Source organism: Hypomesus nipponensis, chromosome 10 (genome assembly GCF_054491055.1).
Source record: "Hypomesus nipponensis isolate SF chromosome 10, ASM5449105v1, whole genome shotgun sequence".
Taxonomy (NCBI): Eukaryota; Metazoa; Chordata; class Actinopteri; order Osmeriformes; family Osmeridae; genus Hypomesus; species Hypomesus nipponensis.
This window is the reverse complement of record NC_140370.1, coordinates 8925190-8943489: the sequence shown is the minus strand read 5'-3', so window position 1 is coordinate 8943489 and position 18300 is coordinate 8925190. Positions and strand designations below refer to the sequence as shown.

Sequence of the window (18300 nt, the reverse complement as noted above, 5' to 3'; positions counted from 1 at the left end):
TAAAAAAAGAAAAGAAAACTTTAATGAATTTAAACTCCAGTGTGTTTTGAATCCAATCTCAAAATCAGACACAATTAAGAACAGAGTTGCATCAACGTGTATTCAAGAAAGTGGAAGACAACGCTCGGATTCGAATTAAACAACATTAGTCTACGCATTTATCCCATTATATGCTAAAAGGTTCATTTATTTTGCCACTCAGAAGTCATATTTGTGTTTGGTTATTAGCTTCCGTCACGTATTTCTCGCGTCGTCCCGCGCGGACTGGTTTAGCTACTGATTGGACAGTGACGAGCAGACTGTTGTCACAGGCTAGTAGCTACACTACTTCAGAGACAGACTCCATATCCTAAGCAACTTCTCATGTTACTTTAGATATCTCTTCACATTACCTAACTGTTTTAATTTGATTTCAAGGGAAGAGTTTGAGGTGACGATGGGAGTGCCGAAATTTTACCGATGGATTTCGGAGCGATACCCATGCCTGAGCGAAGTTGTCAAGGAACACCAGGTATTGATGCTAACAAGCTAAATATAGCAGGCCGAGTTACAACAGCTTCACTGCCGCTCCACGTAATATGTTAGCCACCTAGCCAGGTCAGCTATCCTGGCTTGCTTTTAGTTACATCGTAGTCTGCTAAATAAACACGTCAATGTCTTGTCTATATCTGGAGATGGCTAGTGCCACTGTATCTTGCCAATGTTACTATCCGAGTCTAGCTAGCGTACGTAATATGGCATTTTTTGTGTTCTTTGCTGTTTTGTTGTTAGCGTAGCTAACTGGCCAAGTAGCTCACTAGTGGTAGTACTGGCTCAGTTGAGTTTGCTTTGTTCTGTTCATCAAGCTGGTACTTTCCAAGGTACAAAAAAATCACAGCCAACTGCTTGTCAGAACAGAATGTGCTTCTTTTTACGGCTACATCGCAGCCAAAACACGTTAACATGAATAATGTTGTGAAGTACCATGTAACTAGAGCGAGCCTGGTTCAATGTAGACTTTGTCTACCTGATGTTGTTGAGTTGCGTTTTTATAACGCTAGTAGTCGATTATAGACAGCTGAAACACACCTTTGACCCAAAATAACATGCCTCTGTCAGAGCGTGAGCTCTTACTAACATTAATAGTAGTGTAAATTCATATACACATGTAATTGTAACGGTACATTTCCCGAGAATTATGACCTACAGTACCTTTGCTAACCTTAGCCAGCAAGCGAGGGTTAACATCTATAGTTATTATTAGCTTAGTAATAACTTACTGGGTTAACTGCCCAACATTTTGGCTACAGCTAAAATTAACACGAAATCTATACGTTCCACACATTATCTAGTAGTTATTTTTGTTGCTTAAATAACAAGAAGGTGAGAAGAATATCGTAAATGACCTTTGACTTATTCCTCCCTACCCTCTTGTGTAATTCAGATTCCAGAATTTGACAACCTGTATCTGGACATGAATGGTATTATCCATCAGTGTTCCCACCCCAACGATGAGGACGTCCACTTTCGGATCTCAGAAGAGAAGATCTTTGCAGACATCTTCCACTATTTAGAGGTGCTGTTTCGTATTATCAAGCCCAGGAAGGTGTTTTTCATGGCCGTGGATGGGGTAGCTCCTCGTGCCAAGATGAACCAGCAGAGAGGTCGCAGGTTTAGGTGAGCCCTCACGGATGAAAGACTGGATCATTTCTTCAATGCTGTGTTTGTATTTGCTCCTGGGCAGAAAAGTAAACTTCCGTCCTGTTTGTTTTTGTTGGACAGGTCGGCCAAAGAAGCAGAGGACAAGATTAAAAAAGCTCTGGAGAAAGGGGAAGTCCTTCCGACTGAGGCTCGCTTTGACTCCAACTGTATTACCCCAGGTACCGGAACCATTTTGATTTGTCATCTTCCCTTCATCCAGCAATCCATCCACCCACCCACATACTGACCTGCCTTCCCCCCAAAAGCATCTATCCATCCAAACACGCAATGACGCATTTCTTTTTCCTATCTCCTCCCACCCACCCACCCACCTCAACCCTCATCCACACATCCATGCATCTGTCCTTGACTAATAGCCTCGTCTCTGCTGCCCTTTAGGAACTGACTTCATGGCCCGACTACAGGAGCACCTCAAGTATTTTGTCAACAACAAAGTGTCCACAGACCACAACTGGCAGGGTGTAAACGTCTACCTGTCTGGCCACGAGGTGGGGGTCGCTCACGTGTTTGGTCACTATACCCATTCACTTGATCCATTATTCCATTTTGATGTACTTCCATTAGTGCTGTGTAGGAATGAGACGTGCAAGTGTTTGATCGCAACTGGAGAAGTCCTGACCGTGACTGTGTTTTGTGTCTGCGTATCCCCCCAGACCCCTGGAGAGGGAGAGCACAAAATCATGGAATTCATCCGCTCAGAGAACTCCAAGCCGGGACACAACCCTAATACGCGCCACTGCCTCTATGGCTTGGACGCTGACCTGGTGGGTGGTAGTGAATGCGTCATTTATTTTCAGGAGTTTGTGTGGTTGATTATTTGTGTGTTCATAAATATGAAATGACGTTTGTTTTCTTCCCCTGATGCTGATCTTCTGACCTAGATGATGTTGGGCCTCACCAGTCACGAGCCTCACTTCTCACTCCTCAGAGAGGAGGTCCGCTTCGGAGGAAAAAAGAACCAAAAGAGGTGCGTGTGTGTGTGCGATGTGTGTGCGTGTGCTCAAGTTAGAATTTATGACAACCTATTCCCTTTTATGTCTTAATTCTTTCTTCTCCTACCGTAGGATAACCGCCCCAGAGGAGACCACCTTTCATCTGCTACACTTGTCCCTCATGAGGGAATACATCGACTACGAGTTCTCAGACCTGAGGGTGAGCCACACACTGCAGTAACTGTGTACGCGTGCACGCGCTTGATCGATGCTGGGTTGCATCACGGTTTGCGCCTGTGTTATATATATATATATCTCTCTCTCCCCCCCCCCCCCCCCCTTCAGAAAAAGATCTCATTTGAGTACGACCTGGAGCGGATCATCGATGACTGGGTCCTCATGGGCTTCCTGGTGGGCAACGACTTCATCCCTCACCTTCCTCATCTTCACATCAACCACGACGCCCTGCCGCTCCTCTATAGGACCTACATCAGCGTGCTGCCGTCGCTGGGGGGTGAGGGCACACACACACACGTCTCCATCAAACCTACCAACCATGTGTGTTGAAAGCACTACACAGAATCTCATGCTCAGTGTCGTCCTCATCTAACTGTGTTATTGGTTGCGTCCCTCAGGCTACCTCAACGAGAATGGTCATCTGAACATGGGCAACTTTGAGAAGTACCTGGAGAAACTCTCCGAGGTGAGGTCCCCTTCCTGGAGACGTCACGGAACTGACCAGGCTGGTGACGTCTGTGTAGAGAAGGACAGAATGACCAAACAAGGAAATGTTTAGGGAGGCATTTTGTTGTTGTCGATAGAATCTCAATGGGACCCCTCTGTTCTCTGTTCTGCTCCGACCTTTCTCCTCCCACCAGTTTGACCGGGACCACTTCAACGAGGTGTTCGTGGACCTCAAGTGGTTTGAGAGCAAGGTGGGGAACAAGTATCTGAACGAGGCGGCGGGGCTGGCTGCTGAGGAGGAGGCAGCGATGAGCAAGGACAAAAAGAAGAAGGACAAGGTGAGGGCAACTCACACACACACACACATTTTTACAAAGTAAACCCACAGACATTCGTACAAAACCACAAAATGCTCCGTGTGCCAAAGACTTGCGTGTTTACGCCCGTGTGTGTGTGAGCAGGAGAGCGCCATGTGTCTGGCGGCTCTAGACGAGGTCGGGGGAAGGGGCGTAGCTCCCGGCCGCTCCGCCGCGGAGGAGGAAGGCGAGGAGGAAGACATGTTTGAGGCAGAGTTCCGCCAGTACAAACGCACCTACTACATGACCAAGATGGGTGTCGACGTGGTCTCGGAGTGAGTCTATAGATAACGCCATGGCTATGCCCTTACGCCATGCCCCTTGAGCGAGGCACTCAATCACCCCCCCCCCCCCCACGTTGTCCGAGGTTTCACCACTCCCACTTAAAAAGCTGGGATTGTGCGATTCGATTCCAACAGTGTTCCCTTACGCACCTATTCCTTTTCAGTGAGTTCCTGGCCGGTCAAGCACGGTGTTATGTGGAAGGAATCCAGTGGATTCTTCACTACTACTACCACGGAGTGCAGTCCTGGAGCTGGTACGTGTGGTGGCAGTGTCAGGGGTCACTGTTTTGTAACGTGTGTGTGTGTGTGGCTGACCATCCGTCTGTGTGGGGCTGCAGGTACTACCCACACCACTACGCCCCCTTCCTGTCTGACGTGCGGAACATCGCGGAGCTCCAGTTGACCTTTGACATGGGCCAGCCCTTCATGCCCTTCCAACAGCTGCTGGGAGTCCTGCCTGCTGCCAGCAAGGACCTGCTGCCTGAGTGCTATAGGGTAACACTCTCTGTCTCTCTCTCTCTGTCTCTCTCTCTCTGTCTCTCTCTCTCTGTCTCTCTCTCTGTCTGTCTCTCTCTGTCTCTCTCTGTCTCACTCAGTCTCTCTGTCTCTCTCTCTCTGTCTCTCTCTCTGTCTGTCTCTCTCTGTCTCACTCAGTCTCTCTGTCTCTCTGTCTCTCTGTCTCACTTTACTCTAACCCTTGCCTGTTGTGCCGGTCACCCAGTAAGAGAACGCTGCATGTCTAAACTCGTGCACAGTGGGGAGGAAGCGTCTTTGTTCACGTCCTGCTGGCCTGTTTGTCCGTAGCACCTGATGACCTCAGAGAGCTCCTCCATCATCGAGTACTACCCTCTGGACTTCAAGACGGACCTCAACGGCAAGCAGCAGGAGTGGGAGGCTGTGGTGCTCATCCCCTTCATAGATGAGGTACACTCACACTCACACAAACACACACACCTTTGTAGTCATACAAAGGGATTAAGGACAGGCTGTTGACCCTGTGTTGTGTTTCAGAGGTGCTTGCTGGCAGCAATGGAGCCGTACAATGATAAGATGAGCAAGGCAGAGAAAGCCAGGAACCGCCACACGGAGTGTGCAGTGTACACCTACGACTCTGAGCTGGACTACCCTTACGCCTCCCCCCTGCTCGAGCTCTTCCCCAACATAGCACACTGCCACGTCAGGTAACTGTCCTCACCCACCCACCCACTCTGCCTCACTCCCCCTCTCAGTCTCACTAACCCTTTCACTCAACCTCACCCACTCTGTCTCACTAACCCTTTCACTCACCCTCTCACCCACTCTGTCTCACTAACCCTTTCACTCACCCTCTCACCCACTCAGTCTCACTAACCCTTTCACTCACCCTCTCACCCACTCAGTCTCACTAACCCTTTCACTCACCCTCTCACCCACTCAGTCTCACTAACCCTTTCACTCACCCTCTCACCCACTCAGTCTCACTAACCCTTTCACTCACCCTCTCACCCACTCAGTCTCTCACCTCTGACACATGCTCTCACCTTTCCAAAACCACCCCCGCACACTTGCACACACGCTCACGCTGTCTTAACAGCACCACGCGCACACAGCCGAGGTCCTGCGGCGCTAACGCTAACGCTCCGTGTCGCTGCTGTTGTTGGGCAGGCAGACGCCCATCCCCATGGAGGCGTGGCACGTGCCGCTAGACCACGTGGGGCGCAGCATCGACAGAGGGGCGCTCTACTTCTGTGGCTTCCCCACCCTGCAGCACATCCGCCACAAGGTACGCCCCGCTGCGTGTGTCTGGGGGGGGTTACGGGCTTGTTCCATACGCTGTGATGTCACTCTGTCCCTGTGTCTCTCTCTCTCTCTCTCTCTCTCTCTCTCTCTCTCTCTCTCTCTCTCTCTCTCTCTCTCTCTCTCTCTCTCTCTCTCTCCCTCGCTCGCTCTCTCTATGGCGGTCTCTCAGTTCTATAAGAAGAAGAATGGAGTGGTGGTATTCCAGCAGAGTAGTAGAGGAGAGAACATCATGCTGGAGATCCTGCCCAGCCAGGAGGGGGAGCCGGTGAGCACACACACACACACACACACACAGAGTCTCTCTCTCAAGGACCCGTGGTGAAGGCCATACACAGGCTGTTAGATTTGACTGTGACCCCCCCCCCAGGTGTGTGACAATGTAGCGGCCCAGGTTCTGGGACGGTCGATCTTCGTCAACTGGCCCCATCTAGAGGAGGCCAGGGTCATTGCAGTGTGTGACGGAGAGACCAAGTAAGACTGGGCTCCAACCAACATTTCAATATAAAACGCCCTTCTTTGTCCACACTTGTGAGTGGTCCTTGACGTGTGTCCATCTGTAGGTTCTGTCTAGAGGAGCCTGCGGGGGTGCAGCGCCTGTACGAGGAGGGCACTGCCCCACCCACCAAGGTCATCTACCTCAGTGACAAGGAGCAGAAGGACTGGGTGAAGGACGTCCAGGGCATCACAGAACAGTAAGACACACACCTACCTATCCAAACAGCAACAGGGGTTTCAAAGTGCTGGCTTATCTAGTGCCTAGATCTACCAACTATGTTCATTTCCGACGACATAAAGTGTCTCTCCTCCTTCACCCCCCCCCCCCCCCCCCACCCTCCAGTTTTAACAAGCGCAAGGGCATCGTGGTGAATGAGACGTTTGTGCTGCTGTACGTCCAGCAGCTGACAGGCAGGAAGTACATCCCTGGTCAGTGTGGGGAGGTGCACCTGGAGAAGCAGTGGGCCAAGCAGGCCCTGCCCTTCGCCTACCAGACAGTGGTCAAGGTACACCCACACACCCTCGCCTGCTCGGGTCATGGCGCAGCCCTGTGTAATGTTCATCTTTTCACTCAAGCTTCCTTCCCCTCATCCTCTCTCTTCCAGGATATCAAGGCCTTTGACTCCTCTCATTCTCGCTTCAAGACCCTGGAAGAGCTGTTTCCCCCGACAACCTCTGTGTTTATGGTCGGGAGCCCTTACTACGGAGCCATGGGAGAGGTCTGCATCACTTCCTGGTTCCTCAGTACTTCCTGGTTGGCTCAGAAGAGAACCACCAGTGTGTGTATATCCAGTCTCAGAATCCCCACTCACTACTGTTCCCCTTTGGCCACTCAGGTGCAGGAGTCCAGTGATGTCATCAAAGAAGGACGGGTGCGGGTGGTATTTACTGTACCTCACGAACCTCAGCTAGAAGCATTGATACAGAACCAGCATGTAAGTAGCACACACATACACACACACACACACACACACACACAGAGGCATACCTAACTGCAGGCACACACACGGGGTCATCCACTGTGAGCTGTCTCTCCCTGCCTCTCTCTCTAACAGAGATACTGCGTGAAGTACAGTCCTGGCTACTTTGTGGCCTCCCGCCTGGGAGTCACCAGCTACCTCGTCTCCCGCTTCTCAGGAAGCATCTTCATCGGCCGCGGCTCCAAGAAGAAGTGAGTTGTTCGTCCAATCGGCACGGGTTGGACTCGTGACCCATGTCTCCCATGTCTGCAGCCAGCTGACGCCCAGTGCCTCTGTCCCCCCCTCTCTGTTTCCCAGCCCGCACGGGGAGCAGAAGGCCAACGTGGGGCTGAACCTGAAGTTCAACAAGAAAAACGAGGAGGTTCCCGGCTACACCAAGAGAACGGAGAAGGAGTGGCTGTACTCTCCTGCCGTGGAGGAACTCCTGTCTGAATACCTGGACAGGTACACACACACACACACACACAGCGCCTTGCTCTGGTTTGGAGGGGGGGGGTCCTTATGGCGTGGCTTTGACCCCAAGAGCTTTGCCCGTTTCTACAAGCCTGGTGTTTGTCTCCCCCTGCAGATTCTCAGAGGTGTTTGACCTGGTGTCCAGGAACAGCCACGACGATGTGTTCTACGAAGATGACATCTGGCCAGGGGAGGACCAGAATGGGTACAGGACGTCATAGTCACTAAAACACACACACACACACACGTGTATCAGAGCAGCCAGTGATGGTGTTGGCCGCCATGTTGTGTCCGCAGGGCGGAGAAGGTCCAGGAGATCACTTCCTGGTTGAAGTCAAACCCTGTCAGCTCTGTGTCCCGCTCGTCATGTGACCTGCAGGTCCTGGACACGGGCATTGTGGAGAAGATTGAGGAGGAGGTGGAGAAGGCAAAGGTGAAGCGCACACAGCCATCCTACATAGACACAACCGCATCTACATATATGTTTGATGGTCATTTACCCCTGTCTCTTTCTCTCTCTGTCTGTCTCTGTCTCTGTGTCTCTCTCTCAGGTGAAGAAGAGCAGCAAGAAAGTGCGTGTGACAGTGAAGCCACATTTACTGTTCAGAGTGAGTGGAACACTGTCTGGTCCTGCATTCATCTGGGAGGGAACGCCATTCCAATGTGTTTACAAACATGGATTTATAAATTGTCTGTCTTTCTTTGTGTGTGTGTGTGTGTCCCGTAGCCTCTAGAGCAGCAGCATGGCGTGGTTCCTGACCCAGATGCAGAGTACCATCTGTTTGACCGCGTGGTCAACGTCAGAGAGAGCTTCTCTGTCCCTCTGGGCCTCCGAGGAACTGTTATTGGCATCAAGGGAGGTGAGTGGACGACTCACCCACACGCACACATCTGTCACCAGCACACACGCATACCTGTCACACATGCACACAAACACTCACACGTCACCCATACACACAAACACTCACACGTCACACATGCACACGCACACCTGTCACCCATACAGACCATCTCCTGCAGACTTGCGCTGTTTCTAAAGTGTTCTTCTGCACAGCGGAGCGTGAAGCGGAGGTCCTGTACGAGGTGATGTTTGATGAGGAGTTTGCTGGAGGACTCACCATCAGGTAATACCTCACCTCAACATGATGGCTGGACGGAAGCAGAGGGGCTCCGTGTTTGACCTCTGGAGCACAGGGCTCAGTGTTCTGACGTGTGTGTGTGTGTCTCCCAGGTGTGCGGTGGGGCGGGGCTACAGGCTGCCGCCCTCGGCCCTCATGAACCTGAGCCACGGCGTGAGGGTGGAGCAAGGCTCTCACAAGCTCACTGCCATCGTCAAGCCCCAGCCCTCCTCCTCTCACGCTCACAAAGCCCAGCTGGCCGGCCTGAACCACTCCCCGCGCTCTCCGTTTGTACCCACTCAGGTACGGCCACACCCCCTAGTACACACTCAGGTACGGCCACACCCCCTAGTACACACTCAGGTACGGCCACACCCCCTAGTACCCACACAGGTGTGGCCACACCCCCTAGTACCCACTCAGGTACGGTCACACCCCCTGTTGTTGTGTTCCTCATCCTTTATCTCTCTCTCCTCTCTCTGTCCTCCCCCTGTCGCTCAGCAGCAAAATGGCAGACAGAACTTCCTCAGGAATGAATCTCAGGGAAACAAGAATTCGCCGCATAAAGCCCTCAGCCACAAACACCAACCCAAGGTACATTGTCTGCCTGTCTGTAGGCAACTAAGGAAGTGACCAAGTTGTGATGAAGTAATGAACACAATTTGAAACCTAAACCTAAAGAAGTCAACAAACCAACCCCACTCTCTCCTGGTGCGTGTAGGGTAAGGATGAGGAGTTCAGCAATGTGTGGCAGGCTCTGCAGAGCACTGGGCCTCCACACAAACCTCCAGCTCACTGGCAGAACAATGTAAGTCCAGAAAGTGTGTGTGTGTGTGTGTGTGTGTGTGTGTGTGTGTGTGTGTGTCACGCTTGCTTATTTGCCTGATCTGACCCATCCCTCACGTCTCATATCTGTCACTCACACCCAGGAAGGACAGTTCCAGCAGGGCCTAAATCAACAGCAGCAGCAGCAGCCCCACAACAAACCTGTGAGTGTCTCTCATCACCTAGCCGGCCTTCTAACACAACTAGCCCTCCCAAAGAGACAGCAATGTCTTTCAACTCACTGGAGGAGAGGAAAGGAGTGTTCAAAGTGTGGCTGTGCTGTGATGGTTTCTCTGATTCTGACACCTCAGCAATGTTTCCTGGTTAGGCTCCTCCCCCTCTAGACACCACACCCCCCAGCTGTAGGCCCCCAGAAGCCCCCCAGTCTTACTCGTCCGCACGTAACCGGACTGTAGACCAGGAGAAACGCGTCAATAAATGAGCTTCCTATGAACATCCACTGGTGCAGGGTTTCTTATTGGATTTAGGAGTATGTCAGCGTACTGTCACAAGGCACTTCAGATAACCAGTCCGTCCTGTGTGTGTGTGTGTGCGCAGGTTTTTTTATTTTCATGTGAAAGACAGGCTGACACGTTGTGTGTGAGAGAGTAGCTGTTTGTGTGTGTTTGTGTGTGTGTCCTAACTGTGTCATTTGACAGGGTCCTGCTGGCAGTATCCGACTCCTGAAGAGAAATGAAGACGTCAACTCTGTGTTTGGTGCTCAGAACAAGGTACTGTGCAGAACTGCCTGCATGTCAGAGGACCCACACTGATGGCATGCAGCTATATTACATTTAGTCATTTAACAGACACTCTTATCCAGAGCGACTTACAGTAAGTACAGGGACATTCTCCCTGAGGCAAGTAGGGTGACCGGCAACCTTCTGATTAATAGCCTGATTTTCTAACCGCTTAGCCGTCTGACTCCTCATATGTATGGTTATATCATAGTTCAGTGTCCTCTCTGCCCATATACCAAAGCATGTTTCTCTCCCTCAGCCCTCCACAGAGTTTGAGGAGTTGATTGCCAACCTGAAGATCTCCAAGGGCAACGAGCACACTCCTCCCCCTCTTCCCAAGCCGGAGCCAATCAACCAATCAGACGGCCCGCTGTCTCCCCAGTCATTTGCTATGGTACGTGTAAATCGGACTGGAGGATGGATTAGGCTACATTTATCAGTGGTCCCCGAATCACTGACAGACGGCAGACATTACTTGCACACAGGAATAACAAACCACCTTCTTACAAGCCTCAGGACTTTGCACAGTTGGACCACACCATAGCTAAAAGAATAGAATTGACCGCAGTCCAGGGTGTGACATTTCTTAATGTGAGAAACCACTTTTGGGAGACATTTGAAACATGCACAGTGTTATTTATGAGGCAAACACCCACACACCCAGGACATTGAAGCAGCTTGAAGGTCAAATACTGTAGGCCTCTCCTGACAGCCTGTCTAACACGTGCCTCCCTGAGCTGTGGTGGGTCAGGCCTGTGGTCTGGCTCATCATCTGCCTGTGGTGGAGGGAGTCTGACTGTGGACAGCCTCAGCCCAGGACCCTGATTCATTTGTGGCAGCTTATTGGCCAGTGACAAAGTTGATCTAATTGTCACTGGCTGTAAGTTATGGCTGTGTCGCTATATGATTGGTTGGTTGTTTTCCTCTGCGCAGAAGGGGACTTTGGTCCTGAAGGAAATGCTGAAGATTGACAGCTCTGGGACAGGAAGTCCCGCCCAGGAGCCTGCTGGCTCCGCCCCCTTGGGCAGCCAGCAGCACAACAAGAAGCGAGCCACCAAGAAGCTGGGTGAGGACCCTGGTGTTAGAGTAGCAGTATGTTCACACCCACAGGGGGGAGGGGAGGGGCATACATCCTTGCTGTCAGTCTTGTATGGATATCACACATGAGCAGCCCTGGTTTCTGCTACTGGTGAGGGAAGTTAGTCATCACACCATGTTTTTTCTCTTTCCTTACCTGTTCTCTCTGTCCGTCCCCCACCAGCTGCGAGGATGAACGCCCCCCAGGGGGACTCCATGTTGCCCCCAGGGACAGGAGGAGGGGGGGGCTGGTGCCCCCCATGGCCCCCGCTGCCATGGTTCCCAGTGTAGCCTCAGAGCTGGCCAGGATCTGTGTGGGTCTGGGCATGGCTCCACCAGACTTCACTGTCCTCCGCAACAGACAGGTCAGAGGCAGCCACACACACACACACACACACACACGAGTGTGTATGAATCCACAAAGGGTGCTGAGCTGTGCTGCTTCCTGCAGGGTCTGGTGGTGTGCCAGGTGAAGCTGTCTACTGGTCTCATGGTCCACGGCCCTCAGTGCCAGTCGGAGAGCGATGCCAAAGAGAAGGCTGCCCTGTTCGCCCTGCAGCGCCTGGTCAGTTCTGGCTCTGCCTGTCTTCCGTACAGAACCGAAGGACTTTTTTTTTTAGTATTGCGGTTGAAATCTCTTCATCTCGTGCGCGTTTTGTCCTGTGTTGGTAGAACTCTGTGGGCTCTGGGTTCCCCCTGCCCCCTCCCCTGTTCCCTGGCATCGGGCAGATTAGACCCCCCTCTCTGGGTCACATGCCTCCTGTCTTCAATCAAGCAGGTGAGAGCTCTGGGCGACGGGTAGAGATGACATTGGGGGAGGAAAAGGGTTTCTGAACGTTCACCCCTCCCTCCTGCTCCTATGTCTCTCTCTATCACCCCTCCCTCCTGCTCCTATGTCTCTCTGTATCACCCCTCCCTCCTGCTCCTATGTCTCTCTCTGTATCACCCCTCCCTCCTGCTCCTATGTCTCTCTCTCTATCACCCCTCCCTCCTGCTCCTATGTCTCTCTCTCTGTATCACCCCTCCGTCCTGCTCATATGTCTCTCTCTCTATCACCCCTCCCTCCTGCTCCTATGTCTCTCTCTCTGTATCACCCCTCCCTCCCGCTCCTATGTCTCTCTGTATCACCCCTCCCTCCTGCTCCTATGTCTCTCTCTCTATCACCCCTCCCTCCTGCTCCTATGTCTCTCTCTCTATCACCCCTCCCTCCTGCTCCTATGTCTCTCTCTCTATCACCCCTCCCTCCTGCTCCTATGTCTCTCTCTCTATCACCCCTCCCTCCTGCTCCTATGTCTCTCTCTCTATCACCCCTCCCTCCTGCTCCTATGTCTCTCTGTATCACCCCTCCCTCCTGCTCCTATGTCTCTCTGTATCACCCCTCCCTCCTGCTCCTATGTCTCTCTGTATCACCCCTCCCTCCTGCTCCTATGTCTCTCTCTCTATCACCCCTCCCTCCTGCTCCTATGTCTCTCTCTCTATCACCCCTCCCTCCTGCTCCTATGTCTCTCTGTATCACCCCTCCCTCCTGCTCCTATGTCTCTCTCTCTATCACCCCTCCCTCCTGCTCCTATGTCTCTCTCTCTATCACCCCTCCCTCCTGCTCCTATGTCTCTCTCTCTATCACCCCTCCCTCCTGCTCCTATGTCTCTCTCTCTATCACCCCTCCCTCCTGCTCCTATGTCTCTCTCTCTATCACCCCTCCCTCCTGCTCCTATGTCTCTCTGTATCACCCCTCCCTCCTGCTCCTATGTCTCTCTGTATCACCCCTCCCTCCTGCTCCTATGTCTCTCTGTATCACCCCTCCCTCCTGCTCCTATGTCTCTCTCTCTATCACCCCTCCCTCCTGCTCCTATGTCTCTCTGTATCACCCCTCCCTCCTGCTCCTATGTCTCTCTCTGTATCACCCCTCCCTCTAGGTGCTCTCCTGATGCCCCCGCAGGGCTACGGCCCCCTCCACTGGGGGATGCCCATGCCCCCCCACCAGGGCCAGCCCTTCTACGGGGGCACCTTCCCCGGTGCCAGGCCCCAGGCCCCGGCCATGCCCATCGGGTCGCACAACCAGTTTGTCCCTCTGCAGGTGAGACGTCGAAAGGCCAATGGGCATGCTTCATGGTTGAACACCAAACAGGGCTTTTTACACCATCACAGTGTTCAATCAATCAATCTTTATTTATAAAGCACAACTAAACACAACTTTCGTTGACCAATGTGCTATACAGAGTGCTAAAGGTTACCATGGTAACTCTCCTTTGACCCCCCCCCTCCCCCCTCAGGTGACTAAGAAGAGGGTGTCTTCCGGGAGGAAGAGCCAGGAGCCGCGGGAGTTCTACAGCGCCGCCCACACAGTGGCCAGGAACCAGAACCAAAACCCGGCCCAACCACAGCCCCCCTCCCCGGCCACCACGCCCTCCAAGACTCCGCCTCCGTCCAGCCAAACCCCCCCAGACATGCCCATGTCGGCGTCCAGGTCCCCCTCCACCCCCCAGGCGTCGCGCCAGAACCCCTCCACCCCCGGCTCGGGACACGCCCCCGGCTCGGGACACACCCCCGGCTCCGCCTCCAAAAGGAAACACAGGAAGCTGGCGGTGAACTTTGAGGCGGCCAAAGTCACAGAGTGACTCGGCTACTCCTGGGGTTTTGTGTCGTTGGTTTTTATAAATCTGGTGTTTTTGTTTTGGGGCCTGCGAGGAGCAGGTGTTTTCAGTGCACTACCGTCTCCAGCCTCTTCTGTACTGACTGAGGGACGTGGTTGTAGTTTAAGACAAAGCCCCAGTACTTCCCTATGGGGAGGAGGGGAAAGAGGGGATGGTAACGGTGGCAATAAGGACTAGGCCCAGACTGGGCCAGGTGTTTATTTGTGTTGGTGTGTTGGTTTGTCCCATGGACACTGTGTGTGCGTGCGTGTGTGTGTGCGTGTGTGTGGGGCATGGTCTCCTCATGCAGATGGCATTCAGACACATGGGCTTCGTTTCAGCTGGCCAATTCTAGTAAGACCTTGTAACCAAGGAGCAAACCTATTTTTTATCTACACCTCTTATGTTCCATATAATTGTTGTCAAATGTTTGGGTCTTTTTATGATGAGTTTTAAAAAAAGATGCAGTTTTATGGTTTTGAATTGGCAACAAAGTTGAAATCCACCAGTGCAGTAACATCATGCCATCAACTACCTACATGTTGATCTACACCAGTCTAATGAGCAAAACTCTGACGTTGGACATGCACATTATCATTGTTTTTAAATACCTGCCAAACACGCTCACTCGTTGTTTTGTTGCATTTAAATCAACAATTGGTTTACTGCCACCGATAAATGTAAACCCCAGAATCAATGGACTTTCAAATAGTAAATATCTCATCACATGAATTTACTATTATTTCCTGTGAAGTCTACCATTGACTCATAGCATCTTAAATATGAGCCTTTACATCAAACAGGCAGGAGAAGATTTTAATTTTACTTTTTTTTTTACCCTATTTTCTACATTAATTGTTTTTTCTCAGACATGTGACCACGAGACTTTTGTATTCTGCTGCAATTTCAATAAAAGCCTTAAAACATGGTTCAATAAAAACAGGTTCTGGGACCATATATTTAAACCAGCCTTGGATGCTCTGGGAAAATAATATTTACAGACAATTTTTTATTTGACACACAACCTTACTCACCACACGAAGCCTGAAGTAGTAGTGTATGGTGGACTCACTGTGTGCACAGGAGAGAAGGCTCCAACTGACGTTTCCTCAATGAGAATCTCAATGTTGAATAGAATGACCCGGAAAGCAGTCAGTCAGCCACATTCTTGTCATACACGCATGCTTGTTGGTGCGTGCATACGCGTACTCCACATGCCAACCATGGTTAACACAACCCACCTTGCTCAGAAATACTACCCATATTTTTCAAGTCTTATCTATTTGGCTTTCAACAGCAGCTGTCTGTACTCTGTTCCTCTCTGTTCCTCTCTTTGTATATGTACACATCCCTCTGTTCTCCTGACAGCCCCCTCTGATTGAATCGTTTCCATCCTGTCAACATATCTGATTGGTCTGAAATTTGGGTTTGAAAAGCTAAAGCTGTTTCATATCTTTAATCAGTTTTGGATGACCCACTATCACACACACCACATTGACTTCAGCTTGTTCTGTTTAGTGGTCATTATACAACAGCCGGCTTCTCTCTCTAGAGTATTTGTTGGAGGACTAAATGACAGGCAGTACATGAAGACCATGAGGGGCTGTCAGGGAATAGGAATTCAGTAAACGTCCAGCGACTCTAGTCTCGGAACTGTAAGATCTATGAACCATATGAAGTGTTGTAGTGAGTGGGGCTGGGTTTTGACTGCGTTAGTGTGGACTGTGAGTGCATCTGAGTGCTCCGTCTACAGGTGGAGCTAGTCCATGCGTGTCTCTATGGTGCTGTGACTTAGGGGGCCCTGCTCCCAGCCCCAGTGAGACCCAGTGTGAGGGCTGTGTGAGGCTGACAGCTGGCCCGTTTGACAGGGGCAGACTGGGGGTCTGGCCCTGCCAGCTCCCAGGGCCTGTCATGCACACACACACAAACACACACACATATGCAAATACACCCAGGCATACAAATGCACGCATAGACACACTCAAAGAAAGTCAACTCACACACATGCATGCAAATATCTTTTGCGCACGCACACACACACACACACACAGAAACATGCACATACGCAGCCTTCAAGTCAAGCTAATGAGCCCCTGGAAAGCTGAAGAAAGTGTCCGAGCTGTCTGGCCGTTCTGTTGCTGTCTCTGGGTTGGTGAGAGGGAGGACAGGGGGCATACAGGGAGGAGGACTTTATATGGCTGCTCTGCTCTGTTCTGCCTGTTCATCTTTAGTGATGGTCTTGCAAGGTCTTTGGAATCAGTACATGATGATTTAGTGCTGCGTTCCAGCTTGTTAAGATAGCAAAACTACCCATTTTACTGCATTTCTCAACAGGGTTTTAATAGTCCTGTTGGCTTTCATTTTGTATAGCTTTATCCAGGACTGTTGACTCATGCACTAATACTGCACTTTGCAAGCACACTCAGTTGTACTTACACGGTATAAAATATTTTAAATGTAACACAAGAACACATTTCAGCCTGGGTCTCTGAGTCCAGTGTCTGAATGTTGAGATCCACGGGTGTCTTGTTGAATGCTTAATCTTTTATCACAATGGTGTTATAATAATAACAAATATAATCCCTTATATGGCAGTAACACAGTGATTTCAAGTACCATTTCACAGTATTGTTTTATCTGTCAGTTCTGGATTTGAGATATAATAGTAGTCAGAAGGGGGAGCTGCAATGCAAGCAGAGATTCTCCTAAGCTGTTGGCTCCACATTACACAGAAGCATACCTTCCCAACTGGGTAATTCTTGTTTTTCCATGCGATAATGACTTAAACATATAAACACTCATTTCAATTTGTACATAGTGTGCTAGGCTACCACATGCCTATCAAAATGTCCTGACTTCAGATAACATCATATATTCTTCAGTCAGTTCCACAGCAAAATGAACCTCTATTAAAACCCTCTTTGGGGGAAACACTGTCATCTATCAACCACAATGAGAAGTGTTGAATAGTTTCCTGTGTCAGAATACCACAGTCTAACAGTGTCTGCTGAAAAACCCGATATCCAAAGACTAAAAAGTGTTTTATATGTTTAGGCAGGGCTGTAAGTGATGGAAACATTTGAAGAGCAGTTTCCATAACTAGCACCATGATTTCCACTGACTTTCAGGGCAATCCAGTTTAATAGCTGCAGCAGTAATTGAGTCAGTATGGTAGGTGTTAAGTGTTAATGTGTCTTAATTACACTCATGACTCTGAGGGCCCTTTATGTCTGGAGAAAAGGTGGCCTAATAATTCCACACATTTCGTTATTAAATGGTAATTAAAGATTTAATTTCGCAGCAAGGAAGGGATATAGTATTTCATAATGAGTTCTTTATGACATGTAAAACAGTTGAATTTGAGATGTAATGTTTTTGTAATGAACAGAATATTTGAAATCTTCCTTTCTTGCACTTCCCGTCCCAGTTTGCTACACAGAAACAGTGAAAGGTTTGGCTTTTACAAAACGTCTGATAAGATCCTTATCAGTGATTAAGATTGCCTGCCCTTTCATCATTAATAAGTGCTAAATTTCTTAATAAGTCCTTAGTTTCTTATTAGGTTTAGAGATTATCACAGTTCATTGCTTCTCTGTGACAAGCATTACAAAAGGATTATTGTACCAGTACTTCCCACATGTAGTGTATGATACTGTTTAATCTGGATACTGTGCATAGGCTGCTGCAGAAAAGCATCCTATATATATATATATAAATGCAATACCTCATGAATACAGATTATATGTGCTCAGTATGTAATTCAGACCTAAGAAATGGAGCATTCTGGAGAGATCTGATGACAGATATTGTACATAGTGGTGACCTTTCTAACTTGGCACCACACCTCTATATGAAGGGTTTCACCTCATACTTATGACAATCATTATGATGAGCCTCATAGCAACGACCTTTTCAACTTCTCTGTCAGACGCTACAAAGCTGAATCGAGTGAGTTCCATCAGTTTGTTGTGCGACAGACATTTAAGGTAAACAGTCGGGGTGGTTGCACAGAGACATAGCCCTAGGAGGAGGCCAACCAGAGCAGGTTTGGGTGTCAACTTTAAGAGCAGTTTCAACGGCACAGATACTATTTCGTTTATATGAGAACAAACTGTGTTTATTGAAAACAAAAACACTTTCGCCATGTAGGATTGTGGGATGCAGTTTTCAAAGACTCCCTCACATTCTGTGCATAGATGCATCCTGCTCGACTGTCATCTAGCCTGGTGAACAGAAATGAATG

At 50.0% G+C, this 18300-nt stretch overlaps 1 protein-coding gene across 1 annotated transcript; it reads left to right on the top strand.

Moving 5' to 3' along the window:
• The first annotated feature begins 317 nt into the window (after window positions 1-317).
• Window positions 318-14997, top strand: xrn1 (5'-3' exoribonuclease 1). The gene is given in 42 exon segments (XM_084706809.1): window positions 318-511; window positions 1424-1656; window positions 1762-1859; window positions 2080-2189; window positions 2355-2465; window positions 2583-2668; window positions 2766-2853; window positions 2979-3147; window positions 3269-3336; window positions 3512-3655; window positions 3779-3948; window positions 4122-4211; window positions 4296-4452; window positions 4762-4881; window positions 4969-5138; window positions 5602-5719; window positions 5906-6001; window positions 6104-6207; window positions 6297-6428; window positions 6575-6737; window positions 6837-6950; window positions 7068-7166; window positions 7287-7402; window positions 7509-7655; window positions 7780-7869; window positions 7962-8097; window positions 8216-8272; window positions 8392-8524; window positions 8719-8788; window positions 8896-9085; window positions 9284-9376; window positions 9504-9590; window positions 9712-9771; window positions 10267-10338; window positions 10607-10741; window positions 11281-11413; window positions 11609-11667; window positions 11670-11789; window positions 11876-11989; window positions 12097-12202; window positions 13341-13501; window positions 13698-14997. Coding segments are annotated over 42 exon segments (5139 nt in total). The 5' UTR covers window positions 318-436; the 3' UTR covers window positions 14043-14997.
• The last annotated feature ends 3303 nt before the right edge of the window (window positions 14998-18300 follow it).